General features: G+C 36.2%; 3 protein-coding genes and 2 long non-coding RNA genes across 7 annotated transcripts in view; 2 read left to right on the top strand and 3 right to left on the bottom strand.

The window, feature by feature from the left end:
- Window positions 1-7,025: 7,025 nt before the first annotated feature.
- Window positions 7,026-7,961, top strand: LOC117916695. The gene is made up of 2 exons (XR_004651588.1): window positions 7,026-7,324; window positions 7,630-7,961. It is a non-coding gene; the product is annotated as an uncharacterized LOC117916695 (long non-coding RNA).
- A 2,886-nt stretch (window positions 7,962-10,847) lies between these two features.
- Window positions 10,848-13,973, top strand: LOC117915982 (cation/H(+) antiporter 24-like). The gene is made up of 3 exons (XM_034831766.1): window positions 10,848-11,410; window positions 11,519-12,523; window positions 12,596-13,973. Exons 1-3 carry the CDS (start codon window positions 11,198-11,200, stop codon window positions 13,727-13,729), a joined length of 2,352 nt encoding a protein of 783 aa, XP_034687657.1. The 5' UTR covers window positions 10,848-11,197; the 3' UTR covers window positions 13,730-13,973.
- A 310-nt stretch (window positions 13,974-14,283) lies between these two features.
- Window positions 14,284-19,658, bottom strand: LOC117916921. Of its 2 annotated transcripts, XR_004651622.1 has the most exons (3): window positions 19,320-19,658; window positions 19,015-19,134; window positions 14,284-14,675 (listed from the first exon to the last, which is right to left on the bottom strand). It is a non-coding gene; the product is annotated as an uncharacterized LOC117916921 (long non-coding RNA). The 2 variants fall into 2 exon arrangements; XR_004651621.1 differs by having other exon boundaries at window positions 14,284-19,134.
- Window positions 19,659-20,378: 720 nt separating this feature from the next.
- On the bottom strand, window positions 20,379-23,756 carry LOC117917124 (laccase-12-like). The gene is made up of 6 exons (XM_034833352.1): window positions 23,615-23,756; window positions 23,061-23,212; window positions 22,723-22,967; window positions 21,926-22,054; window positions 20,849-21,796; window positions 20,379-20,763 (listed from the first exon to the last, which is right to left on the bottom strand). Exons 1-6 carry the CDS (start codon window positions 23,732-23,734, stop codon window positions 20,633-20,635), a joined length of 1,725 nt encoding a protein of 574 aa, XP_034689243.1. The 5' UTR covers window positions 23,735-23,756; the 3' UTR covers window positions 20,379-20,632.
- Window positions 23,757-25,157: 1,401 nt separating this feature from the next.
- LOC117917123 (N-terminal acetyltransferase B complex auxiliary subunit NAA25) overlaps window positions 25,158-27,934 on the bottom strand; it is a 28,107-nt gene continuing 25,330 nt past the window's right edge. For both annotated transcript variants that reach the window (XM_034833349.1, XM_034833351.1), the window contains 3 exons: window positions 27,491-27,531; window positions 26,988-27,251; window positions 25,158-26,305 (listed from right to left, as the gene is read on the bottom strand). In XM_034833349.1, coding sequence (XP_034689240.1) covers window positions 25,610-26,305; window positions 26,988-27,251; window positions 27,491-27,531 — 1,001 coding nt within the window. In that variant the 3' untranslated portion in view covers window positions 25,158-25,609. The remainder of the gene's footprint in view (window positions 26,306-26,987; window positions 27,252-27,490; window positions 27,532-27,934) is intronic.

Here is a 27,934-nt window from a genome sequence, read left to right as displayed (position 1 = left end):
ATCGCATTATCTTGACATATGCCAGTATCTCCACTATAGTGTGATTTCCAAATATTCTAAAATAACTTGGGGGTGACAAGAAAAAGGAATTATGCCATGGATCATGATAAAAATGAAGAGAATGGTTCAAGCAAAAAGAGGAGGAAAAAAAAATCAGGAACATGTTTGAGGCAGCAGAATCAGAGTGAATCAAATGGGCTTTTAAAGTGGAGCACAAAGGAGATGGAGGAGGGAAAAAATGGGCCTTAACCCTGCATCTACCACGTGGCAAAGAATCCAAAACAAAACGAAGCTAGAGTGCGAATCTGATGGATGTGATGTGACCCAAGAACACCCTTGAAGGCTTAACCTATATGCACATGCGGGCTGGGGTTGCCATTTTCCTCCTCCTCTTAATACCCTACCTTTTAGGCTACCCATTATGCTATGCCGCCCTCCTCCTCCCTACCATCTTCTATGATCTATCATCTATCTATCCACTGCCACCACCCTACCCTAAGACTTTTCTCACTTCCCATCAAATTTTCAAATTGTAAGTGATCTCCCAAATCTCCTCTTTTTTTGTTTTTATTAATTTTGAAAAGGCCATATTTATTTCATATTCTATATTTTATGTGGTATTTAAAGTTCTAATTAGGAATGTCATTTGAGTGACTTCAACCCAATTCAATTTTCTAGGAATCTAATTCAAGATTTTATTTTTACAAATTTAGATAATTTAAATTAAACTAAAATATTTATTTTGATTTAGAAGAGTGATGGGGAGGCCGCCCATTGGAGAGAAATGGGAGTAGGGTAGGAGGAGAATATAATAATAAGCCAAAAAGGAAGGATCAAAGATGGAATTCACCTTTTCGGCAGGGTGGGGTCAGGGTCGGAAACAGAAACACTGGCCAGCCCCAAATGGCAGTGAAATGGCCCTCAACTCACCCAAATAAAGAGATGGTCAGAGCCCACGAGGGCATTAATGTCCTTTTAATACTTTTCCCAAAAGTTATTATGACAAATTATTTAAAAATAAATAAATAATAAAAAAATAAAAAAAGAAGAGGGAAGAAAGAGAGGTGGGGGGTCCTCTTTCTTGGGCGTCGAAACAGAGAGTATGAGTGTGGGGAGTTCTGAGAAATGCAGAGGAGATGTGTACTGAATTGAATGAAGAAAAAGGAGGAAAGAAAGAGAAGGAAAAAGAGAGAAAGAGACGGGTGCAGGTGCCGAGGCGTGTCCCTCTGAGTCAGAGAAAGAATGACTCAGGGTACATTTTTTGTTTTTCTACACCCTAAATTGCCCCTCTTTTTCTACCTTATTTACATTTCTACCTCCCGCTTCTCAACTTGCATTATCTAAATTCTTTTCTTTCTTTTTTTTTTTCTACTTTTTCTCCCCCAGTAATTGTCAAAATAAATAAAAAGAGAAGATACCCACAAAATTACAATTGTGTTCATATGATGAAGGTGTAATGAATGAATTTTTTTGACACCCCTCAAAAACGTGCCACGTATACATTTTTAGTTTTTATTATTTATAATACAATATCATTTCTCATTATTTTTATATTTTAATTTCATTTATTAATATCCTTATTTAATAACTTAAATTTTACTATATATATTCACTTGTCTAAATCCATTTCATTCATTTATATTTTGATATGATTGGTTTATGTTATGGTGAAACAAAAATAATGCCTTAAATGTTATTCATTTGGTGTTAGAAAAGCTTTTGACGATGAAAGGGAAAAAGAAAATAGAAAAATAATTATAATTACTTTTAAATGTGGATAAAAAAATGAGAAAAAATTAATTAATAAAAGATATATTTTTTAAAACTTTTCATTTTTTGAAAGAAAATTAGAATGAAATTTTGTTAATACCTTTTAAATATATTTTTTTTGTCCTTTTTCTATGGCATCCAAGAACAAGTTGAGTTAAGATTTTTTGTGAGAAGATTTAAAAAGGAAATTACAAATTTTCTTAATGATTTTAAAGGTGTCAGGGTCTTTCCAAAATATTTACAAATGGAAGACTCCTTAGTCCTTACTCTTAATGATTAAAGCCCATGATGCCTTTTGTACTTAAAAAAAAAATTATTTTTTCTTTTAATTGTGAAATTTCTTTGAGAATGGTGATGAATAGTGGAAATTATTGATGAATGTATATATTTCTAAAAAAAAATTCACTTTGTCATTAACTTCAAGTTATGGGTTGAGGATAAATTTAATTATGTTAAAGAGATTTTATTTTATTTTATTTTTAATAATTTGATTGATTCATAAGAAAATTTAAAGAAATTCTTTATTGTCTATAAAATCAATTGTTTTATTAATAATCCAAATGTTTTAAATGTGAAATATATATAGTAAGAGTTGTTACTCTTGATATTGCAAATTGCTGGAATGTTAGTTGAAAGGAAATTTGATTTTTCTTTCTTCTTTTAATCCAAGGGAATGTGTTTTTTTAACAAGGGAAGAAATGAAGAAGAAGAAGATGGTGAACATTGAAAGAGTAAGAAAATGCAACTTTGAAAAGGAAATGAGCAAATTGGTCTTTGAGTCTACCAAAGTGAGAATAGAAGCTACATAGGGTTAATGAAAAAGTCAAGGAGAGTGATTGATCTGCTAACCATTTAGAGTTCATACTTCTAATAATTTTTCTACTACTTTTAGTTCTAATACAAATCTTTTATATTACAAGTGAATTCAATGTATCGACTCTCAATATTCATCAGAATCATCATCTTTATGTTGACTACACCATTGAAAAAATAAGTATATTCTTAATAAATATAAATAGATCAAAGTACATTCTTAATATATGACTTATATTATGATGTGCTTGACATGATCCTTTCAAAATTATCACCTTATTTTTGTTTAAATGTCGATCATATAAATGTTGAAATTCCAATTAGAAGAAAGCTTATATTCGATAACATTTTTCCTTGGTAAGCATCTAAATATAACACATTTCTACAAACCCAATGCATAAACTAAGTTACATTACTTTCTAACCAAACCAAGTTCCACATAAATAATATTCAAAATGTACCCAAATTGATCGGAAACAAAATCCGTTCATATGCATCTAAAAAATTAAGGTAATCATGCATCAAGTTCATCATTTCACTAACTTTTTATCCTCATCCTCGTCATCATCCTCATCCTTACCATTAGCACTCTTATTTCCATCATCATTATCTCTTTTATCATCATCAAACATGTTAGAGTTGGAAGAAGCGCACTAGGGTAAGTTGCATTCCCGTCGATGATCAATCTTTCTAATTAAATATGCAAAAATGTCAACACTTTATTTGTAAATCTATACAAAGTATGTACACCTTTTAAAGATCAAAAGGAGGTATATGTTGTAAAAATAGTGGTACAACAAGATTCTCTTTCACTTTTTTTTTTCTTTAATACTAGGTTTAGAGGTCGAAGTCAATAGTATATTACGTTCAACAACATCATTCTCCTTGCCTGAGAAGTCTACCTCAACTTTCTCAAGAAGCAAACAAATGGTTACACCATATGGAAGGGCCCTTGTTTTAACAATAACGTGTTATGTCTCAATCATATTATAACATATTTATTTCATAAAGTTCAATTGATTGCGAAGGTGCATATGATAAACAATGAATAAAAACAACAAAGTAACCTCATTAAAGTGGCTTTTTTTAGGTGAGAAAAGTCTTGAGCACGATGAGATTGAGATGTTTTATTTTAAAAAGAGAGTATTTTGATTAAGAGTTACACCCATGGAAAATGGCAACCACAAGGTGTTGATATTTTTCCAATCATTGTCCTAATATCATTGTCCGACACTATAACAATACAGTATTTTTGAGCAATGAGAGATTCGAGACATAAGATATAATCTTTTTAGACATGATGCAATAATATAAATAATAAAAATTTACAAATTATAAATTTTCTTCCCAATTTCCCTTACTTCATACCTTCATATACATCCTTCTCACCCTTCAATTTTACACACATCTTCCTCCACTCCATCCTACATAGAAGATTTAAAAATTCATACTCTTATTCTTTCCTTTCCTACTCAAATTTTGCCTATTATAATTCCTTGTTACATGAACCTATTCATCTTCCCTAACATCTTTTCTCACTTTCATAACTACAAATTCATTTTCCTTGACCCAAGTTTTCATACTCAGATTTTGCTACCATGGGTTTTAAACTCCAAAATCCTAAATACAACTTAACTAGGACATATCAAACCATATATATATATATATTGCAGCCACATTTCAACTGCAAAATTCAGACCTCTTTGAGTCAACAAAATTAAACACAAAATCAAACCTAAACACAAACAACAAAAAAATAGAAAAACTAAACTCACATTATGTTCGAGTATACATTGTCACCACAAAATGGGAGGAATTAAAGTTGTTCCCCTAATAGTTGTAGCTTATTGGATCTTTCCTAAATTCCTCTTGTGAGTGGGGTTCTTGGTAAAAGTTGTGGACTTCAATGAGAAACCAAATTCAAAGCAAAAAAAAATTTCAACCCTAAAAGTTTCCCCTTCTTAAATATTTTTGAAAGACTTCTATATTTTTAACGAAGAAGTTTTAACTGCTCTCTTTTAAAATTGATTTTTTTGAGTGTTACCTTTTGCATTATTTTCTCTTTATTTAAAAATGTCATAATTATCTTTGTGTTTAATAAAATTATTTTTAAAATATAGCTCTCAAACATAAAATTTTATGGTATTATACTTCTAATAAAAATCAAAGGGCATTATTCCAAATGGAGCTAAATGAAAAATGGAAGAAGAAATAGGCTAGTTTCAACTTCCAGTTATCTAGATGTTTTACATTGCAAGAACACCATTAAGATAATAGATTTCAGGAAATAGAAATTAAGCATCATGCCTTAATTTTAATCTTCTAATCATAACAATCCAAGGCATGGCTTGGTTCTTACCCAAAGAGGAAAAAATATAACCATGCTCAAGCCATTAATCAATTGATATTAAAAGCTATAATTTCAACTGAATTCATAATGGTTTTTTTGGCCTATATTCTCAGTCCTGATTTCATACTTCAGCTGGCTTCATGAGTAAAGCAATATGCAGGCCGATGAAACTGGGATATGCTCCACCTTTACCACCTGACTTAGGATTTGGTTTTAAAAGCATCCTAACTAAAACAATTATAATCAACCCATTTATTTATTTATTCATTGATTCTTTGGATACTAACTTTAATTCTTTAACCCATGTTTAAAAGAGGAAATGTTTAAGTTCATAATGATGATTACAAGTGTTGATATATTTATTTAAACACTCATTTATTTATTTATTCCTTTGCTACTAACTTTAATTTTTTTTTTAATCCTAAAATTGAAAAGGACCAAATGTTCGAGTTGATAAGGATGATTACAAAATTTATCATGATAAAAACACAAATTAGATTGGATATTTTTAGACAGCACTTCACTGAAACAGTCTCTTCATGATTGTAGTAGTGTTGGAGGGCCTTCAAGAGAGAATAATAAGATTCATGTTGCCGACTCTAATTGAGATTATTACCTCATGATGATTGCCTTGACGAATAAGGGGGTTCCAAAAAGTATTACTCACAAGTGCTGTTGGGATAGTGAAGGGCAGCCAATGGACCTATGGTGCAATGATTCTTGACCCACCCAGTAATGCTTGATTAAAACATAAGTAATCCCCATTTGCATCACATTATGGGCAACAAACATTTGATGATTGTGAGATCTTCATTTTAACCTCCTTGGTGTACAGGGTTCAGAATTTTGAGTATCTACTTAAAGAATTTAAAGAAAATGCTTTCTTTTCTGGAAATAATTGTTTGAAATTGCAGATATGTAGAGTTTGTTGAAAAAAATGATTGATCGGTAGGAATTTGAGGGATTTTTAATATATCATGTTAAAATTTCATGAAATTAAGAACATTAGTGCCTTAAATTAGTTCAAAAATTTGCTGGGTATTGATGTTTTATTTTTAATTAAAGATTAATATACTAAGTTACTCTTATTCACTTACATCTTAGTTGACCTTTATAAAAGTGTATAATTTGGTTATGTTGATAATAATCTAATTACTTTTTTCTTATCTTGTTTTTATTTGTATTTGATACATTTTTTTGTATCCAAATTATTTTTTCACAATCTTTTTATATTTTTCATTCTTTAATTATGTCTTTTGTACTTTAATCACATTTTTATCACATAAGATTATATAAAAACATTCAAGATGATACCAGAGAGATGATCTTTTTACAAAGTGAATGATATTAATGCATTGGATTGATCATAAAATTGTCTCCTGCTTTTATCATTACTCTTAATCAGTAGTAAACATGCAAGACAAGTACCAGCTTGAGTCCCATCTCTTATCCCACTTGAATCTTAGTGGGGTTAGTGGTGCATTGCATCAAAATCTTGTAAAATTAAGAACACTAACTAATACAATGAACTTACTAAAAATATTTTCATGAATTTTTGTAGAGACTCTTACCTACTTCAGTCTTGGTGCATATGAGAAAACTTATTGGTGTGGGTCAGGTTTCACTGGTGGTATATTGAATCTGGGCAACTTTCCTTCACAAACAAAATCAAAGAAACCAGTGGTATATTGAATCTGGGCAACCTTCTTTCACAAACAAAATCAAGGAAATTAGGGTTGTGTTCTTACAAAGGAGGAAAAGTGGAGAAATGAGGTTGATATAAACGTAGAAACCCTCAATTCATTCTCTCCATTACCGTATCCCAATAGAGGGCTAAGAGGTAGGTAACGTAGTCGGCAGGCTTACCAAGGATGAAGAAAAAAATATACATATATTGCAAAGATGTAAATTATAAAATCAAAGAAATAAATAAATCATAAAAGAGAAAGGAGGAAAAAATAAAATAAAATAAAATCCGACTCTCCACATAGACCCAACATTTTTACTTGGTCCAAGCACTTACAAGTTCCCATTGAACTGGCTCATATGAACCCATCCACACGTCCGCTTCCCCTTATAAATACAAGCCTGGGCTCTTCTCTTCATACCCACCATGTGAGACTTCTGAGATGTATAATGAAAATAGCTTGTGGGTTTTGCTTGGTTTTGGGTTAATTTTTGTCGGTGAACCTCAGTATGGGAGAATCTGTTAAGCTCAGGAGGGATAGCGCCATGAGCCATGATGAAAATGATTGTTGAGTTGAAAATTTTTTCTAGCTTGTTTTTTGGGTCATCATTTTGTGTGTGTGGCGCTATCTATCCTGAGTTTCACGGGTTCTTCTTACTATCTCTGGTGCAGTTTCAGCTTCAAGGACGATATTGAGTATTTGGGTATGTACTATATTTACCTATATATAAATCGTTTCTGGCTGCATCTATGATTTTCCTTTTGTTTTTCTCTTTTATTCTGAAAGCAAGGTCTTTCAAATTATACTCTCCTTCTTGGTTTGATTTCAGTAGGGTACTCAATAGTGAAATATAAATGATTACATGAGGTTGCTCTGATGGGTTTGGCCTTTTTTCCCACTGATCTTACTTCTCTCACCCTTCTTTCTTGGGTTCATCCATGGTTTTTTGTTTTTGTTTTTGTATTTTTTTTCGAAGGGCTAAAAGGACTGTTCTTGGTTTGATTTCAGTAGGGTAAGGATGAACTGTGGCTGTGATCTCCTGTCAAAGAGCTGAATCTTGTGGATGCACCTTTGGTGTTTTTTTTTTTCTTTCTGTTCCTTTTAACCTAGAATCAAGCTCTTCTGATTATGTCTTTCTTTTTGTTTTGATTTGAGCAGGGTACTGATATCAAAATAAGTGATGTCATCATTATGTGTTCTTCTTCTCTTCCTCTTCTCCTCTTCCTCCTTCTCTCTCTTTGTTACTGATCGGAGATAGGGTTACATATTGTTCTTTGGTTCTTTGGTTGCATTTATGATTCTATGAAAAGTAAAAGGGAAAACTTGGGTCTTCAGATTAATCACTCCCTTTTGGGTTGATTCCACTGTGGTGGACTCACAGGAAAGATAAATAATCTGTGGTTGATGTTGTTCTTCTTCATGTAAGTGGTACTCCTGCAGGTTTTTTTATATATTTGGGCACTGAGTCCCTCTGAGCATGCTCTTGTTTTTAGTTGGATTTCAGTAGGACAGTCACAGCAGTATACATAAATGATCTGTGGCTCTTCTCCTTCATGTTACCCAGATGGGGTTTGTCTCATTTGATACTGTTCTCTTACCTTTCATACCCTACTTTTTAGAGGGTTTCCCTTTTTCTTTTGAAAAGTTAATTTTTCTGGGCTTTATTTGAAGGAAAAAGGTTAGTTGTTTAAATTTCTCTCTCTTGTGTCAGTTGGGTTTCAATGTTGAGTCCGAAACCCTAATTTTCTACAGTGGAAGGTTTTCAGTTTATGGAGCTAGGGTTTTATGTTTTGACTTAAATTTTTGCAGGCTTTTTTAGCCATGGTATTATGACTGTGGATGTTGACCCCTATCCATCGTCGTTTATGTCACATCCTCCATCCTTCTTTTCTTTCCATTTCCTTCATCATCACCGGTTAAGGCAAAAAAAATTGATGTAATCTTAAACTATTCCTTCTTTTTTCCTTTTGAACTTCGATTTTTTTAATACAATTTTTCTTTCCTTTCATGCATGATGCATCACAATAAAAAATTAAAAAAAAAAGAAAGATTTTTTTTTTATTTTTTTATTTTTTAAAATTAGTAGTCCAGAGAGGGCATGATGGTGGAGTTTGACTTGATTTAATGTGATTTCTTTAAAGCAAGTGTATTTATCCATATCTGTTTGAGGTGCAAATTGGGTCATCTGGTTGGCCATTATGTGCCACGTGTAGGGTTGGGATGAATATAGCTGTAGATGATTGCAAGTATTTAGAAGATTGATTTCACTTTAGGGTACAAAGTGTGTCTTTACTTATAGGGACAAAAGAACCAGCTTACCTGTAAGAATTCTCTCCAAAGCTTCTCTCCTCTTATTCTAAAATTTTTAATTATCATCTTCAAGGTACTGTGGAAATGTGTTTCTACAGCCACTTCCACCTATTCAAAATGGACCCATTCATCCATACAACATCGATTTGTGCTATCTCAAACTTTAAGTTCCATCCTTGGACTGGTATTTTCAACTGATTGGAAGAAAGGAGATTTAGACCTTGTTTGGGCTTAATTTTTGAGAAGTCATAATTACTATTTTTAGCTCAATAAGGGTTTATCATATGGTTTAAGTTTTTGAGAAAGGACTTAATATAAGGGCTTAATCAAAGCTAAAAACAAAAAAGAAAAAAAATCCCAAGTGGGGTCTTGGATCTCTTTGAAGTTTTGCTACCTTGTGGTGAAAAAAAATCTGTTGGGGTCATGAATTTTGAATTCGAGTATGATGTGGAAATGATTCTACTGGGACCATCCCTAAGCCATTATTTTTTCCTCCTGTATTGTGGGACTTGGTATGGCCATGAGGGCTAGGCCTGGTACATATGATACAATGATTTAGCTTTCAGAATTAAAGTATAAGCTATCAAACAAATATATAATCATCAACACCGCTGGAACCTTACTCTTATCTACAAAATTACAAAGCATGGCATCCATGATTGGCTAAGCTGCAAGTTGACCAAGTTAAGGCGGTCCAAAACCACATTACTTTTCAAGTGGGGTCTTAAAACCTGTCTATGTTTCGATGATTTGGCGTGACCTTGACGACGGTTTGCAGAGACAACACCGATTGTATGAAAATAATTTAAATGTATTCGTGTTCGTGTCATAATCGAATAGAAATAACTTGGTCAAATTTATGTGAAAGGGATGGCAAGAATGTAGACGGGGAAGCTGCAAAATGGCCTCATTGTATTCATTCTTGCCAAGCACCCATGGGAGTTGAGGTTGGAAATTTGGAATGATATGTGGATCCCCCGTTGTCTACAGATGGGGGGTTCTCAATTTTCATAATTATAAATAAGTTGAACCATTCTACAAAAATAAAAAAATGCACAACCTACTATATTCTAATAATAATTATATCAATAAAGTTTTCAATTAAATTGGGAGTGTCACCATCATTTAAAAGAAAATTATAGTTTGGATTTCTTTTCTAATGTTATGAGATATGCACATTGTCGATGTGTAAGGTGACAAGGAAAATTTTTGGACAAATCTTTGTCAAAATGTGAATGGGGGAGGAATCGATTTTTGGTGTGGAATAATATTTTTAATATCTTATTAGTTAAAAAAGTAAAAATAAATTAATATTGTGATACGGATGGAGTGATAGGACATCATAAATATAATGAAATTAAAAAAAAAAGTATTTGGTTGTGAAGCACGATTGGATGGTCCAACCGTCCAAGCATGAAGAAGGGAGGAGAGGGGGGGTCCAAGATGGGTGGTGTTCGTTGAATTGCTTTAAAATTTATACCCTGAAGAGTGGCGGCTGAAATACAGCTGCACCCTATTAAATCCCTCTCCACGGATGGAAACATGGAACATAACAGCCGCCTTATTTTTAGGCATGGTTTTCCTCTAGCTCTGACTCTCATAAATAGCATCATCATCCCATCCATGGAAGCATGGGCCTCCACGACTTTAAACTTTGGGGTGAAGTAATAACGAGTGTGAGAAAAATTGAAAGGGAAAGAATGGGAAAGTGAAATTCTACTCTAATTCTAATTCCCTGAGAATATTGCAAGGATTTTTACTTATTTGAAAACTATGCTCAACAAGTGTCTTCAAATTGTGAAAATTAAAAGAGAAATGGATGTGTCTTCCATTTTTGTTTGGTGCTATATTGTGAAAAATAGGAAGAATAAGTTGGTGGAGAGATGTAGTTCCGGTTTTATTCTCGAACACAATTTGAAATTATTCTAAAAAAAGAAACGAGTTTTTCCCACTTTTGGGATGTATGTAGTTCACACAAAAATGAAAAAAAATGGTCAACTAGCTTGGGTCCCTGATTCAACGGACGTCCATCCCATTAAAGAGCTATCTATTTCTATGTCTTTGGTTTATTTGTTTTGCATGGATGGGATTTTATCCAAGTATGTTGCATGGTGAGGATCATCCAGTTATTTCGGATACTTATGCAAGATTCAATTGCATGGCCAGAGAGTTTCAGTTACCGTTTTGCATGGTGTCCTCGATTCTCTTAACTTTCTTTCTTCCAGAGGAGAGTCGGTGAATGCAGGCCTACTAGTTGTTTCCGGCTATGGTGAAAATTGATCCCAACGCTCGGGACCTGGTTTCGTGCCGAACCACCGTCAACAAGCATCGATCTATCGGGATATTCTATGGGGAGAATCCTCTGCAGACCCCTTTTTCACTGCTCTTATTGGAGATGTCCCTCGTCATCCTCCTCAGTCGTCTCGTTCGCTTTCTTCTCAAGCCTCTGAGGCAGCCTAGAGTTGTCTCTGATGTTATTGTAAGACTCCCTCATCACCTGCCCACTACTCTTTTTCTGCCTGGTTTTTCATTTTCTGGGAGCATGGCTGCATTCTAATGATGATTGGATTCTAATGGTTTTAATCAGGGTGGTATAATCGTGGGACCGACGGTTCTGGGGCGCAGCAGGACGTTCGCGAGGAAGATGTTTTCGGATGAAGGAAGCTTTTTGGTGCACAATTTGGGAGTACTGGGTTTCATATATTTCCTATTCATATCAGGAGTGAAAATGGATCTTTCTATGATGAAGGGTTCGGGAAGGAAGCATGTAATGATAGCTGTATGTGGAGCGATTACTCCCCTGGTATCGGTCACTCTAGTGGCGCTTCTCTTCCGGACACGGTTAGATCACGAGCTTGAGAAGGGTTCATCGATATGGGGGGTTGCTGCAAGTATGTCCATAACAGCATTTCCTGTGCTCTACCCTATCCTGAGAGAGCAGAACCTGCTGAGTTCGGAGATAGGACGAATGGCATTGTCCGTCTCAATCATAACCGACGCAATAGGGATCACTTTTGTGATAGCTTTTGAGGCTGCAAAACAAGGGGAATCCAGGAGCAAGGCTGCTCTGTGGCATTTGGTTTCCTTGTTTGGATTTATAGGGTTTACAACGACTGTTGTTCGGAGAGCCATGACTTGGGTCATTCGCAGAACACCAGAGGGGAAACCAGTGGCACAGGTCTACATAATTTTTATTTTGCTGGGGGTGATGGTGATGGCGTTTTTGTCTGACTTCCTCGGTGCAGCCATTGCGAATGGGCCGCTGTGGCTGGGGCTGGCAATACCCGATGGTCCGCCGCTGGGATCCACCATAGTCGACAAATGCGAAACTATCATGATGGAGCTTTTCATGCCCTTTGCATACGCATCAGTGGGGCTCTACGTGGATCTATTTTCCTTGAGTGACTACTGGTCGGCTCTGTCCCCCCTGTTTATCATGGTCATCACCGGATTTTCAGCCAAACTGCTTTCGACTCTACTCACTGCTCATTTCCTTGAAATGCCGTTTAGAGATAGCCTCACTCTTAGTCTCATTATGAGCTTTAGAGGCCAAGTAGAGTACCTGTTATACCTGCATTGGGTAGACCTTAAGGTACTCTCTCCGTTTTCTCCTTTCTCTCTATCTCTCTATCAAACAGAAATTCCAATTCATCTATGTGTGCAGATGGTGAAGCTGCCAGGTTTCACGTTGATGGTGCTGTCAAGTACTGTACTAACTGCAGTGGTCACACCTTTGGTCAGTACTCTCTATAATCCGACAAGGCCATACATGGTTAATAAGAGGCGAACCATCCAGCATACTGCTCCAAACGCTGAACTCCATTTGGTAGCTTGCATCCATGACCAGGAAAACGTGGCTTGGCTGATTAATCTTCTTGAAGTATCAAATCCAACATTGAGTAGCCCCGTTGTGGTTTATGCTCTCCGCCTGGTTGAGCTCCTTGGCCGGGCTTCACCCATCTTTATAGACCATGAAAAACATGAGAAGCAGTATGGAGAGAATACCAGCTACTCCACCGTCCACAGCGCCCTAAAGCTCTATCAGGAAACCAGAGGCGATTATGTCAGGATCCATCCCTTCACAGCTGTGTCCCCCCGACGAAGCATGTACCAAGACATATGTGAGCTCGCTCTCGTGAATAAAGCTAGTCTCATTATCCTGCCCTTCCATGCCGAAGGCATTGATATCAATGGCAACATTTCGCACATGGTCAACTCATGTATCTTGGCCCATGCACCTTGCTCTGTTGCAATCCTTGTAGACAAGGGTCCTCAAAGAAACCAATGTGTGACACGCTCCTTCCGGGCCTCATCCCGTCATTTTGCAGTTTTATTTTTAGGAGGAGCTGATGCTCGAGAGGCCCTTGCTTATGCAGATCGAATGGCTGGGAATCCCGATGTGTCTCTTACAGTAGTACGGTTCCTTACCGAAAATTATGAAAGAGATGATGGATTAGAGAAGAAGCTTGATGATGGGTTGGTGACATGGTTTTGGGTGAAGAATGAGGCAAATGAGCAGGTGATTTACAAAGAGGTCGTGGTGAGGAATGGAGAAGAAACAGTGAGCGCCATTCAGGCTATGAACAACGATGCCTATGATCTTTGGATCATGGGGAGGAAACATGGGATCAATCCGGTGCTCCTCGAAGGATTATCAAATTGGAGTGAGAATCAAGAATTGGGAGTGATTGGAGACTACATTGCTTCCATGGATTTCAGTAGTACAGCTTCTGTATTGGTATTGCAACAACAGATATTAAGAGGGCAAAGGATGCCTGCATCCCATAGTATATGTTAGTAAAGTTCTACTAGTTCCCTGTGACACGCTTTCCCTCCTAACTTTGCCCTTTTTTTTCTTTTTTTTTTCTCTTTTGCTGGACATAGACTAAGAATTTTGTTATCGAAAGATAGTGGTTTACAAAACGATTATAGGAGCCAAAAGAGAGAGCACTACAGAAGCTTAAGCATCCTATAGATCATATCATGTTGCGTCTAGATGGTATTGAATTCTATCAAGACAGTTACCCTAGAATTTATTTATTATTTTTTCCTTCTGTATTAGATTTATTCTTCTTCAGATTTGTCACTTCATGTAGATGACATGTTCATCGTAAACCAGAAACTTGAAGAAAAACAGGCAATTTCCCGGTACACTATTTAATACACAAAAAAGCATTTGACTAAATCTGTAAAGAACATTTGCAGGAAAGCTTTGGGTTGCACGAGTTGAAGTCAGTAGCCAAGCTAAAGCCCATGCCAGAATACTATTCATACCGTTAATAGGTATACCAGCTACTTCAGTTGTTAGAGATTTTTTTTTTTTTTTTTTTTTTTTTTTTTGAGAAGCACACAGAAAAATAACATAGATAGATTAAGCTAAAGTTTGCCAACGTACACCAGAAGAATACAAAGCTTGCCAACCAGAAAGAACAGATAAAGAAAGGCAAAAAACCAAGACCACCTACCTACCCACAACTACTTGGCTTCTAACCAATCTACAAAATCGATCAAAGACAGGATTTCCTTCTAAATGAAACCTGACATGGTCCAAAAAGGAAAGCAAAAGAACAGATTTAAGTGCTTGATCCGAACGTTCCACATCTTCAAAAGCTCTGATTTCTTTGATGCCAAATTACACAAAAAAGGCATAAAAGCGCAACTAACCAAACCTTCTTCCATTTTTTTCCTTCTTGAACTCCACTCTAGCTTAGCAACATCAATCTTACCGAAAAATGCATCATCCACTGCAATCCAAATAATGAGAGAATCAACTGCTACAAATATCTAGCTGTAACAAAATGTAGAAACAAGTGGTCGATGGACTCCTACAAATATCTATTTACTAAAGGAACCCTCCTTTTCAATGGGTCTAAAGTCAAAATTCTTCCCCAAGATGCTTCCCAAGCAAAAAAACCAAATCTCGTCAAAACCCACGGGTTCCAAACCACTCTAACTGGGAAAGCCTCTGCACCCCCTAGAGTCAAGAAAGTCAGTTTCACCAATAAGATCCGAAGACTTCACATTTGGAATTGCACAGAAAAGACTATTTATCTCAGAGAGGTCTACGGAAAATTCTAAGAAAACATCAACAGTTGCAGTCTTATTTGGCAAAGAAAAATAGAGTACGTAATAAAGAATTAATTGGTCAGTTGGGTATTCAGGAGACAAAAAGTCATTAATTTGAAGAGTCCTTTTGAATTATTTGATTTAGTAGATCTTGAATTTTGATGAACTTCTTTTCATTTTCAACAATTCATGGAAGAATGAATCAGGGGTAAACCTATGAATGTACCAACTACAAGAGAAGACCTCATGATAGTCAATATGGGTTCTCATCACCCATCAATGCATGGTGTTCTTCGACTCATCGTTACTTTAGATGGTGAAGATGTTATTGACTATGAACTAATACTAGGTTATTTGCACAGAGGGATGGAAAAAATTGCAGAAAATCGAACAATTATACAATATTTGCCTTATGTAACACATTGGGATTATTTAGCTACTATGTTCATAGAAGCAATAACCATAAATGCACCAGAGTAGTTGGGAAATATTCAAGTACCTAAAAGAGTCGGCTATATTAGAGTGTAATTATGTTGGAGTTGAGTCATATAGCTCTCATTTATTATGACTTCGCTCTTTTATGACAAATATTGGTGTATAGGCTCCTTTCTTCTATATTTTCAGAGAAAGAGAATTAGTCTATTATTTATTTGAAGCTACCACCGGTGTGAGAATGATGCATAATTATTTTCATATAGGAGGAGTAGTTGTTTACCGCATGGATGGATAGATAAATGTTTGAATTTCTCTGATTATTTTTTAACAGGGGTTGCTGAATATCAAAAACTTATTACGCGTAACCCTATTTTTTTAGAACTTTCTATTCCTTGAGGCTAACCAAGTCATTCTATCCTCCATCTCATGCCTAATAAAATGCTTTTGAATTCTATGCAAAAAGGCCTTCACCATTTCTAACTCACGATCATGGAATTGTCTTGAGAATCAAGGACTCCAATGACCTAGCTCCCCTTCTTCATCCCACGTATCCACAACCTAGGCATCCTTTGAATTAGTGATGGAAAATAAGGTGGGGAAGACTCTTTTAGGGAGTTGTCACCACACCACTTGTGCAACCAAAACTTGATTCTCCTCTCATTCCTAATAATGAAAGCAAACTTTGCTATTAAAAACCTTCCAATATTTCCTGATGGCTTTCCAAAAACCTACACCATAACCTTCCCTAAGCACCCTTGAAGTCCAACCTCCACTTTCCTCCCCGAATTTCCCAACAATCATAGGCCTCCACAACGAGTCTCTCTTCGAAATGAATCTCCAACCCCACTTACCTAGAAGCACCAAGTTGAGAACATAAAGATTCCTAATGCCCAATACCCCTCCTTTCTTGTTTAAACATACTTTGACTCAGTTCATTAAGTGAGATTTTTTTCTTTGAAGCACTTCCACCCCACAAAAAATCTATTTGGAACTTTGCAAGCCTTAAACTTACCCTTCTTGGAATTACTAAAAGGGGCATGTAGTAAACAAGTAGACTAGATAAAGTGCTTTTAATGAGAGTGAGTCTCCCCCCTTTCAACAAGTACTATTTTTTCCACAAGGCCAATCTTTTTTGTGCTCTCTCCTCCACTACTTCCCACACTACCGATGACTTGAAAGGGGTTCCTGGAGGAAGACCTAAATAAGTAGAAGGGAGACTCCCATCCGACAATCCAACTCAGCTGCCAGCTCTTCCAAATTGTCAATCCTCCCCATTGGGATGATCTCACTCTTATCCAAATCGACTTTCAACCCAAAAATAGCTTCAAATCACATGAGGGTTCAGTTCAAATACATCAACTACTCTTCATTTGTCTCACAAAAAATTATAGTATTGTTAGCAAACAAAAGGTGGGTCACCTCAACTAACGTAGTTTCCTGCCACCCACCGAGAAACTAGAGATGAAACCTCCTTCCCTTGCCTTAACAAGTAATCAACTTAAAGCATCCATCATCATAACAAATAAATAAGTGGAGAGTGGATCCCCTTGTCTTAGACCTCTAGAACTTTGGAAGAAGTCAGTGGGGGTCTTATTCATTAGAACTAAGAAAGAAGCTGAAGACATGCACCCCTCCATCCAACCAGCACAAACTAAATTCTTTAAGAGGTTTCTTAGGTGGGAACATTTTTCTAAAAATTTCAATCAAAACCTCATAAAACTTGGCCAGGTATCCAAGATTTACACTATGGATTAAGATGAAGCTGATAATGTAGGACTTGCACATTTTTTAGAAAATGGTTTGAATTTTCTACTGTGAGAGAGAACTCCAAACTCTTCTCCAAAACTATTAAGGTTCTATATTAGCATCATCAATTTTATTCAAATTTCTTTGCTCTTCGTGGGATAGGAAATTATCCAAATTTCCAATGTGGGTTCCGTAATCCCACTCTATTAAAATACCAAATAATCTTAACATTGAATTCATGCTGATAAAGGAAGAGATGTAAATGACTGGGCTTAAACTGGAGAAAAAAATAAGTGACCAAGATACGTACATTGACTGAAATTTTCTCACTGGATCAATTATATAGGCTACACACTAAAGATTCCCTGCATGCATCTTTATAGCAGAACTCATAAAGAACAAATGTTAGGGACTGTAAGGTGACTCCAAGATGTATCTTCATGACCTACTGGCCACTGGCCCCTTTGAAAAGAGGTTTTTATCAAACAATAAAATTTTCTAGATCCATGAGCTCTTATTTGCATCCTCTATCCCTAGACAGTCAACCTTTTGCAAAACAAGAAAGCAGCAAGTCAGGATTTGATTAATTCCGCTTGGTATATGAGACAAAATCTCCAAACGCATGCCTGCTATGATCTTTAGAAACAGAATGATGATTCCTACTATTCTAGTGAAATCATTCTATGATATTAAGTTTAACCCACCAAAATCAAACAGGCCAAAGAAGAAATCCACAAAGGCTTATGGGAGCTTATTACATGACTCTAGATACTTTTGAAGAGAAGCTAACAGAGACTGAATACAAGTATCCCTACTTTCCAAGCACTTGAGAAAGTGGAATTCTGTAACCTTGAATTTTCACAGCAAGACTTTCTCAAATAAAATAATTTCTATAGCAAATATCCTAGTTTATCCCTTTTGCTACGAGGTATGTACAATGGGAAATCATAATATTTAGGTAGGTGCTTCTACAGTTTTCGGCTAAAAGACATGGCTAGAAACACTCTCTGATGATTACAAGTGTTTGGGCTGGACCAAAGGTTAGACTTGTTTGTCCTATTTTGCACACCATTTATTACCATAACCATCAAGAATATGTTTTAAAAGATAACAGTTTCAAGGGCAGCCTTTGGACAAAGGACTGTGGTCTGCCAAATAGAGGATGATTGATAACAGATTGTGTACCTTGACTAAGAGCCCAGTACATGTCTTAACTAGATCTTCCCCAGTTACCAAAGTAAATGAGCTACTAATCCAACTGGTGCTTCACGGTAGTAAATATCTAATTCTTTAAGCATATAATCTGAATTTAGTGGCAACTAAGGAACCTATAAACTCCCAAAGTAGCAGCAAAATAGACCACAGAATTTCTTACTTGGAGCCTTAACTTGTCCTATCTTGAAGACAGTTTCAAAAGCTCATGCCTAGCAAAAGTCTTATCTAGAAACCCCACTTGATCTTGACGAAGTTCTATACTATAAGCTTCTGAAAATAAGAGGGGCCTTATCAATCAACTCCTACCTCTAAAATCACTTTGAAAGAAGGGAGCAAAATGGGATCCTTTAGCAACCATCCTGCTCACTAGTCCACATACTGTCTTTTCTTGATTCTGTGACCATTCTTCATAAAAACAAACTGGGAATCTATGTATTCTTCACATTCTGATAGATTAGCTTATTTAGTGCAAACCTCATCTCCTAATTCTTTTGGATAAAATTAAAAAACCAATAGTATAAACAAAGCAATTACAAGAAGAACAACTTGCGTATTAAGTCAATCATTAAACCAATAAAAATATAGCATAGAAGCAAAACCATATATGCATATACATAAAACCTATAAATGAGTAGTGGAAATCCTCTGAGCAACCAACAACCATTGCAAGCCTGCAAGCTTACACCTTAATTTTCCATTTTGATCTTCCTGTCAAAAGTTGTATAGATCTCATATCAGTCCCTAGAGACAATAACAACAACAATTATCAGTATTCTTCAATAGAGTATGCCAATTCTTCTGAAATTGTATAAACTAAAATCAAACAATTAGGGCTTAATTTTCTTCTCCCAATTCAAGACCAATATTCCTGACATAAATATTCAGTGAAGCAAATCGAAATCTAAGGCGAATACTGAGACATTAACCTGCTCAAGAACCCTAGCTGAACTCTTGTCCATAAGCCTCGCCAATTCCTTAAGCTTCAAAATCATCTTCTCGTACAAATCCTCAATCTCGGGATTGTGATTCAATGTATCCGAACCCATTAACCTCCTCAAATCTCCCCATATCAAACCTCTGTTCACTCACGCCCAAGTCCCAATGTCCTTTCGAAATCTATCTCACATGGCTTCCATCCTCTTCATGGCCAATTGCAGAAACGGAGATTTGAGGTGTGGCGAATATGGCGAAGGCACATGGCGAGAATCTCATAGAATCATCGACTCGTACCCGGAGTGAGGGTCGAAGGGAGGTTGAGTGGACGGTGGTTGATGATAGGGAGTGGGTCGCAGTGTGAAACGACGTCGTTTCTGGAGCGAATGGGTTGAGTTGCTGACATGGCCGAAGAAGAGGCTGTCCACGTGGCTATACGAGGAGGAGGACCGTTGGATTGTGTAACTCAGAATCGGGCAGTAGCTTTATTAACTTTTTTTTTTTTTTTTCTAGAAGATTCTAATTTTAGTAAGAGTCATACATGGCATTTCACGGTGTTTTTACTTAAACTATTTTTCGGTAAAAGCGTATTCTTTAAAATTATTTTTGAGAATCCCAAAAACATTATAAAAGATTTTTTAATATTATGATCGATTTTTCAAACTTTTAAAATCTTTACTCAAATTTTGTACAACACTTAATTTTCCTTTAAAATTAATTTTTTACTTAAAAATATTTTTTAAAATTATTATCAAACGGACTGTAATTATGTTCTTAAGAATTAGGAATTGTGTATGCAATCATTCGGCCAACAAGAGTTTATTGCCCAGTGGGGATTGATTTTGGGGAAAAAGATTTTTGAAATGAATAATTGGGATTAAAATGTTTTGATTTCTCCAAATGATTTGATTTAGTTTCCAAGACCAGGAGATGGAGCTTGTCAAAAATTAACTCTAATGGGCCCTACTTGTTCTTTTTCCATTTCTAACACAATGCAAGTAGTTCGTCTTTTCTGAGATCAATGGTCCTTTTACTTCCCAAAGTTGGAGTCATACAACTCAAGGCTCACACATCTAATACTCATTCATTAGAATTAAGTTGGGTGTTACAATTTCTTCGGGGAGTAGATAAAGAAGAAAAAAGTTGTGGACTTCCTACATGGATAAAATGGAAAAACAAGACACCAAATGTGGGCAAATCAAATGCTTTTACGCCAGAAAACGAGACAAGACAAGACTAGACTTCAATCCCTGCTGTCAGGGGAAGCAGATTTGATCAATGGGTGGTGCTCTGCTGATGATCTTAATTAACAAGGTGGTAGATCCGCCGGAGGTGGCTCTATGGACTGCAATTCCCCAGCTCCATTCTCAACCAAGAAAACCATTGCCAAACCCCAAGTGAGATGAGCATCAATGTGGCAATGCATCAGCCAGGTTCCTGTCCAAACATAGTAAAAGCAGTGAACACCAATCAAACCTATCTCCATATAATCAATCACAAAAGAGAGAGAAGAGAATATGACCTGGGTTATCAGCCACAAATCGAATCACGGCCCACCCACCAGTCGGCACTCCAATCGTATTCCTCACCGGCGGGTCAATGAGGTTAAACTTGGCTGTATCTGTTACTGGGTTGAAATTCCCAAAACCTAGTGCAAGAACATAGAAATGGTAGCCATGGAGATGCATTGGGTGGTTCTCTATTGTGAAGATACTGGTATCCTGCAACACAATCTGCACAGTAGAACCATACTTCAACTTGTAAACCTTCGTCCCCCTCACAGGTTGCCACAGTGCTCTGCTCACGTTTCCAGTATAATCAAATTGTAATGGTGGGGAAGCTGGGAAGTCTGTGGTGAATACACCAGGGATGCCTTGGTAGGAAGCTTGGAGTATGGAGTTGCTTGACGGTAGTACAAAGGAAACATTATTCATACTGGCACCGAACCGGGTTCCATTCGGGCCTTGGCACCGGGGGCCAGGGCGGCAGTTAAAGAATCCAAACCCTATCGTGAAAAACAGGCTCTCATCAATCTTGGTGGGGACCTTCGCCGTGGTAAGACTCTTAAATCGGCTGGTGAATGCTGTCACAGTGGGAGTATCATTGTAGGCAGGCAGCCGTGGGAAAACAGGCTTTGAAGACTGGCCTTTTTTGGTAGAGCAGGCACCTTTGTACTCAAGGATTGCGGTAGTAGTGGTGTTGTCGAATGGCGCATTCTGGGCACTGTCATAGGCTCTTGCTGCCATGTAGTAGCGGGCAGGGGGCTGATCAGCAGTGAGTAAAACATCGGTAGTTTGACCTGGCCCCAGCATCACGATTGTGGTTGTGAAAGGCTTGGTGTAGGCGGCATCAGCTCCAACAACGGTCAGTTTGTGATTGGCAACTGAGAAAAAGAGTTGCTGATTGAGTGCGGAGTTAATGATTCTGAGCAGAATCCTCTCGCCGGAGTCCAGTGGTAATCTTACTGTCTCTGCATTATCATTTAACACACCACTATCTAATGAGATACAACAAGAAGTAATGAGCCACTAAAACCACAATGAACCCATGTGTTTTCTCTTGAAATACAAGGAATCTCAAAAAGAAAGAAGCTGCAAACCTTTGCTGGAACATCTGTATAGATCTCCAGGTTGGCCATTAATGGTGTATGCATCAGATATATTTGGAGCTGCTCCAGTAAAAGTTGCCTGTCTTAAGACAGAAATGGGGTCCCTATCCCACCATTCACCTGTTCATAATGGAGATCATCATTGTTTGTCCAAAGAGCATATTGTTCACTGAAAACTAATGGTTCCTCGAGTCAATTGAGTTTCACTTATGAGTGCAACCGGGACATATTGATCCCAACCTAATCTAATGATTGAGTGGATTTAGACAATTATTTTCAATACTTAAATTGAATTAGATTAGGTTTTTTCAACCTAAACTCAATTTTGATTGAATTCGGATCAAGATTCAAACAACCTCATAATAAAATGATAAATTATTCTATATAAAAATATTTTATTTTTATTTTCAAGAAAAATCATTAAATTATATTATCTTTTATATTTTTTCATCCTTTCCAAAAAAAAAGTGATATTTTTTGTTGTTATTTTAAAGTTTTGTCATATTTACTATTTAAAATTCCATATAAATATATTAAAAAACAAGTATTTCAAAAAACATTATAAATGAATTTTTAATTATGCAACCCGACTAATCTAGGTTTAACCCGATTAATCCAAACTCAACAAGACCTCCGAAAATTGAGGTTGAGTATCTCATATTAAAGGTTGGATCCATCGTTTCTTAATTTAGATTGGATTCAGTTAGCCATCTCGATGGTCAATCAGTTCAAGTTAAAACCCTAATTTCAATGACTGCCATAGTTGCTCAGGAAAAAGAAGAGGTTACCAAGAAGGATGGGGGCCTCGTGGTTGGGCTGTGGGAAGGGGTAAGAAGAACCCATTTTAGGATAGATGACAAGAGCTCCATAAACAGTAGCTCTAAGCCATTTGCTGTGAGCATGCCACCATAAGGTCCCCTCCTGGTTTTCAATTGTGAACCGGTAAGTGTAGGTGGCTCCTGGTCGGATTGGACACTGGGTCACAAATTCAGGTCCATCCGCCCATGGTGTCCTCATCTGACGAATTCCATGCCTGGCACATCAAGTAAGGTCTTAGATTGTTGACTGTCTCATGATTGATTCAACATATTGAGGAATTAGTATGCATACTATTAAAAAAATTTACCAGTGGAGGGTGACATTGTAACGAGCGCTGTTTACAACTTTGATCACAAGAGTATCTCCATCTCGTACTTCCAAGGTTGGCCCTGGAAACTGCCCATTCACTGTGATTATGTTATGGGTTCTGCACAGCCTCTTCACTGGCGTTTGTTGAACCTATTTCAGTGAGACAAACAGTAGTCAGCTGACAAAGCTTTGTTTAATAACTATTTTTTAAAACAGTTTTTTATTTTTCAAAAAAATAGAAAATATGGTATTTTCAGAAAACATCATTTAATTATTTTCAATTATTTTTACTTATTTTTTAATAACTGTTGTGAAAAATAATTATATGAGCATGGAGAATGTTTAAAAATAAAACATTACACATAAAAATTATTTTTAAATCATTTTAGGTTTTCAAACATGCTTTTGTCTTATAAATCATTAAAGAGCAATTTTTAAAATTGATTTTAAAAATCTATTTTTGAAAATCATTTTCAAAAACACTTCCCAAATAACTCAATTATACTCTAGGAGAAATAAGAAAGAAAAAGAAAATGAAGGAAGAGGACATACAACAAAGTCATGGTAGTGAGTTTCTGCGTCTGCTAAAGAAGCTGAAAAGGCAAAGAACAGGAAAAGGCCTAGGAAGAGGGAACAGCCCCTGGGCTTGATGATAATGTTGTTTGCCTCCATTACTCTATCAACTCTGGGTGAAGTTGTGTAGTGGTAGTGCATGAGTTAGAGCATGGAGAGCTTAGTTATTTATAGTAAACTGAAGAGAGAAGAGGAGGCTTTGCTGTTTATCTCATTTTTCTTACTACAAAGAGGAACTGAGAGAGAGAGATTAGGTTAATGAGTCAACAGGGAAATTTGTCAAGATCATAGGAAAAAGTTCAATCATCAGGGGATTTGGTACACCCACTAGGTTTATCAGTTAAACAAATGAAGATTCTGGTTTCAGGGGCATTAGTTGCTGATTTGAAAACTAAGCCGTATAGTTTCCGTACTTGGAGTCTTGCCTTAAAAAATCAGTAGTTGAACTGTTGAAAACTCAGCATGGAATTGTAAAATCTTATTTTTTTTATGCTGTTCTTCGTTTTCAAGTACAGAAATTAAGGTTTTTTAAAACTGGTTTTGTGTTCTTTAGAACAAAAAAATAGTTTTCTAAACCAAAAGACATGTTTAGCAAACTTTGGACAAAAAAACAATCTTTTTTTTAGAATTTGTTTTGATAACAAATTGTTTTTTAAAACAAATTCTAAGTGTTTTTAGTTGTTTTTTTTTATAATGTTTCAAATAATAAGTAAAAATTTTTAAAAAAAATTCGTGTGTGTTACAATCATGGAGATAAAACTGAGAATACAAGTGGGACTAAACAACTGAGAATAAGACATGCTTCGATTTCATTTCTATCTTAGATTAAATTTCATATCAACAAAGTTTCATTCCACATCTTCACCATATATTTGACTTCTCAAACACAATGTTATTTTTAAAAACGATTGTAAACTGTTTTTGAAAACAATTCTCAAACAAACCAAAGAAGAAGCTCCCCTCTTTTGCAAATGCCCTACCACTTTTGTGAAAGGACAAAAACTCCAATCATGGACCATAACTAATCTTCTTTATTTTTTGTTAAGTACCAACTCACTTGGAATGAAATTTATAGGCTCCACTGTCTCTAAGCAAGTTGAAATTTGTATAAATCATTACAATTTCTAAGCTTCCAAGATATGGCCCTACACGGATCTACAGGTGTAGAGAAGCATGTCATATAAATATTTGGGGGACATAATTAGAGGAGTTGATGAGAGTGGGAGAGATTGACCCAGTGGCAAATAGGTAGCAGACAACACAAGTTAGTTGTCAACATTGTTAAGCTCAACTGCTTGCTTTAATGAAGGCCGTGATTGGCTTGAGCAGTTATTGACATATTGTATCAGCTGTCGGGTGCCTGGTAAAAGAAATGGAGGTCAAAATATCCTTTAAACAAGTCAATGGTTATAATGATTCGGTAGCCTAACAACTGACCATATGCACCATGGCACTGACTCTCATAAAAAGGACTTCATTGTTTCTAAATACTGTGACAGTTTGTTTAATGTTCAAATGGATAGAGAACAAGACAGCATAAGCTTGTAACTTCAATCTAGAAGAATGAAATGAATCTACATTGGCAAAATTTGAGCTTAGAAAAGAGTAAAGATACAAGCCTGTGAAGATATGGAACTCGATCAGAGAACAAATTTTTCATGTTTATTTAGTGTACACTGCCCAACAGAAAATCTGAAAGTGAAAAAAGGGAACAAAAAAAACAAAAAAACAAAACCACTAAAATTGCAGCTGATCACAAAGCCCGTGCAGCACCCATTAACTTCAGAGTTGCTGCCAATTTCGTTGCTGTGTAGGGGTGTTTTAAATACCTTGGAGAAGATATAGGGTTTGATCTAACAGTAGGAGATTCAGGTCGATCCAAACTTAAAATGCGACCAGGAGAATGGGGTTGGGTTGATCCAAATGCAGAAAATTTTTGTGCTGCTGCCATTGATCCCTTCAAACTTAAACCAGCTATATCTGCTGCCTTAATGACTGGAGCAACTTAAATTTGGAGTCACAAATTTGGAGGAACTCGGACATTACCTTCCGCTGCCCAGTTACTAGCTTCCTTGCGACATCAACATGACTCCATGACTTCAATGATTGAGAGATCCGGTCACCAAGTTCAGTATCACTTGCAGATGAGATCAAAGCTTGTAAAACCTGGAACACCTGCCCAGGCCCCACGGTCTGTTCTTTTGTCTGGAAAGAGGAGAGTATGATTTCCACATTTTCATCCTCAGACTTTTTTATCTGTACTCTTAACCATTTTGTAACCTCCTCAACAATACTACAGAGAGATTGGATTGAATCCCGAATTGCATTTGAAACTGGAGAATTTGACTGATCTACAGATCCACTTTTCTTCTTCCTCTTTCCAGATGGAAGGGCTGATCGAACACAGGATTGGATTATTAAACCATGCCAAGCCAATGGTTCTGTTACCAATTGCACCAAAGTTGGAAGGTCACAGCCAAGAGAAGAAATTAGAGGTCCCATGGATCTGACTTTCTCCACAATGTATCTCTCCAACAAAGAATTAACAATGTGCCAAGTACCAGGCCTGCATCCATCTTCATCTGACAGCCCTAGTTCATGAGAACCCAGGTTCCATGCATTCAAAAACACAGCAAAGTTCAACCAGTCAACTGTGTCTGAATTAAAAGCCTGCACAATTTTTACAAAGATGTGACATGAAGCTAGCTTTTTTGAAAAAAAAATCCTGCAGTAAGAAAGGAAATTTTTGTTTCCTTTTACAAAGACAAGGAAAGATTAAATATAAAAGGGAAATTTTGTATGGAGAGGAGGATGAAACATCCTTTGCAAGAAAGCATGACACCAAACCCAAGTACATTCCATGTAGAATCAAAGGTTAAGGACCCACTGTAAGTCTACTCCCAGGAAAGTCAACCAAACTTTCCCTTTGATCCAACAAAATCAAACTAAAAGGGATGTCAATGAATTCCCTGGTCATGGACACACAAGGAGAGATCAAAGAAGAGAATTTGAATATAACAATTCACTTCATTTGATTTATTAACTTATACAGTACTATACATAATTCTATTCTGCATGCAAAAAAAGGCATGTATACACATGTACACACATGAAAGTATGGCCACACACATGTAAACAAATGTGTTTGGATTGTCAAGATGAATATGGGGTCATACTACCTGATGGCTTAAGGTGAAGCCCAATTAAGAATAACGGGGTGAGACTCCTATATATAAAGGCATGTGCATGAGTGATCATCTAAAGGAATCACAGGAGGGTGAGCCTCAAATATATAAAGGTGTGTGTAATGATTAGAAGAAATCAAAGAGTAAAACTGACAGCACAATCATACCTCAGAGGACTTTTGGCCACTCAAAACACCTACAACAACTTGTATTGCATCATTGAAAGGAAATCCCAAAATCTTTGCATAGCGTTCAAGCAAAAACCTCAGCTCTGAGGAGATCTTAGGGTCATACATGGAACCATTGGCTTCAATATTTTCTTTGAGTGATGCTGAAGCACACTGGATAGACAGATAGATCATCCGTGGAACCAGGGATCTCTTCTCAATGGCAGTCCGGACATTCGCTTCCCTTCCTTTCCTCTGCTGTTGCTGATAAGACACATAAGAAATGCAAAAAACCTTTACCATCTGATAAAAAAATGGAACTAATTGGAAACAAATGCTTCTCTCAGAAAAAACTAATCTGAAAACGGTTCTACTGTTGACAAATAGGAAACTGAATCTCAAAATAAATCAATGTAAAAAAACACCATAGCATTTCGCTATACCAATAAAGTGATAAATATTAAATGCAGTGTACAAAGTTGTAAAGGCATAAGATTCTATACCAAGTTCTCTCGAGGACAAAAGGAAACTCCCTCAAACGGTTCTGCAAACAAAGGTAAACAGTCAATTAGGGCCAAACAATTAATACCAAGAAAAATATAGGTTAGTTTTCAAATAACATAAAGAACATACCATAAGTCTCAAATCGAAGAAAAGGCAGAAAAATGAAAAAATGATTGAACTCTTTTTCAAAGTTTTAAAATATGATAAATTCTTAGTTTCTACTAAGAATAGGAAATTCAGAGGAGAAAGTAGCATTTCTCCCTTCTCTAATTAAGCGTACAGATTGGTGGCGTACAATCATACAGTTTATGATGTTACAATTTAACAAACACTTCTACCAGGCAGCATCATGTAGCTTCCCAGCAATCTGATAATTCTGATAATACTATAACCAGCATAAATTTCTGCTGGTCAACAATTACTCATATATCCAAGTGTTGTGA

This window comes from Vitis riparia, chromosome 6 (genome assembly GCF_004353265.1).
Source record: "Vitis riparia cultivar Riparia Gloire de Montpellier isolate 1030 chromosome 6, EGFV_Vit.rip_1.0, whole genome shotgun sequence".
In the NCBI taxonomy this organism is placed as follows: domain Eukaryota; kingdom Viridiplantae; phylum Streptophyta; class Magnoliopsida; order Vitales; family Vitaceae; genus Vitis; species Vitis riparia.
The sequence above is the reverse complement of the archived record's forward strand: the minus strand, read 5'-3'. Positions and strand labels throughout refer to the sequence as shown.

What these genes read in the sequence shown, in the direction of transcription:
- LOC117915982 (XM_034831766.1), top strand. Translation starts at nt 11,198, where the DNA reads ATGGTGAAAATTGATCCCAACGCTCGGGACCTGGTTTCGTGCCGAACC. An exon ending in GAGTTGTCTCTGATGTTATT is followed by an intron (nt 11,411 to 11,518) that starts GTAAGACTCCCT and finishes GGTTTTAATCAG; the next exon opens with GGTGGTATAATCGTGGGACC. An exon ending in TGCATTGGGTAGACCTTAAG is followed by an intron (nt 12,524 to 12,595) that starts GTACTCTCTCCG and finishes CTATGTGTGCAG; the next exon opens with ATGGTGAAGCTGCCAGGTTT.
- LOC117917124 (XM_034833352.1), bottom strand. Translation starts at nt 23,734, where the DNA reads ATGGAGGCAAACAACATTATCATCAAGCCCAGGGGCTGTTCCCTCTTC. An exon ending in ATACAGATGTTCCAGCAAAG is followed by an intron (nt 21,797 to 21,925) that starts GTTTGCAGCTTC and finishes ATGATAATGCAG; the next exon opens with AGACAGTAAGATTACCACTG. An exon ending in ATTTGTGGCTGATAACCCAG is followed by an intron (nt 20,764 to 20,848) that starts GTCATATTCTCT and finishes ATGTTTGGACAG; the next exon opens with GAACCTGGCTGATGCATTGC.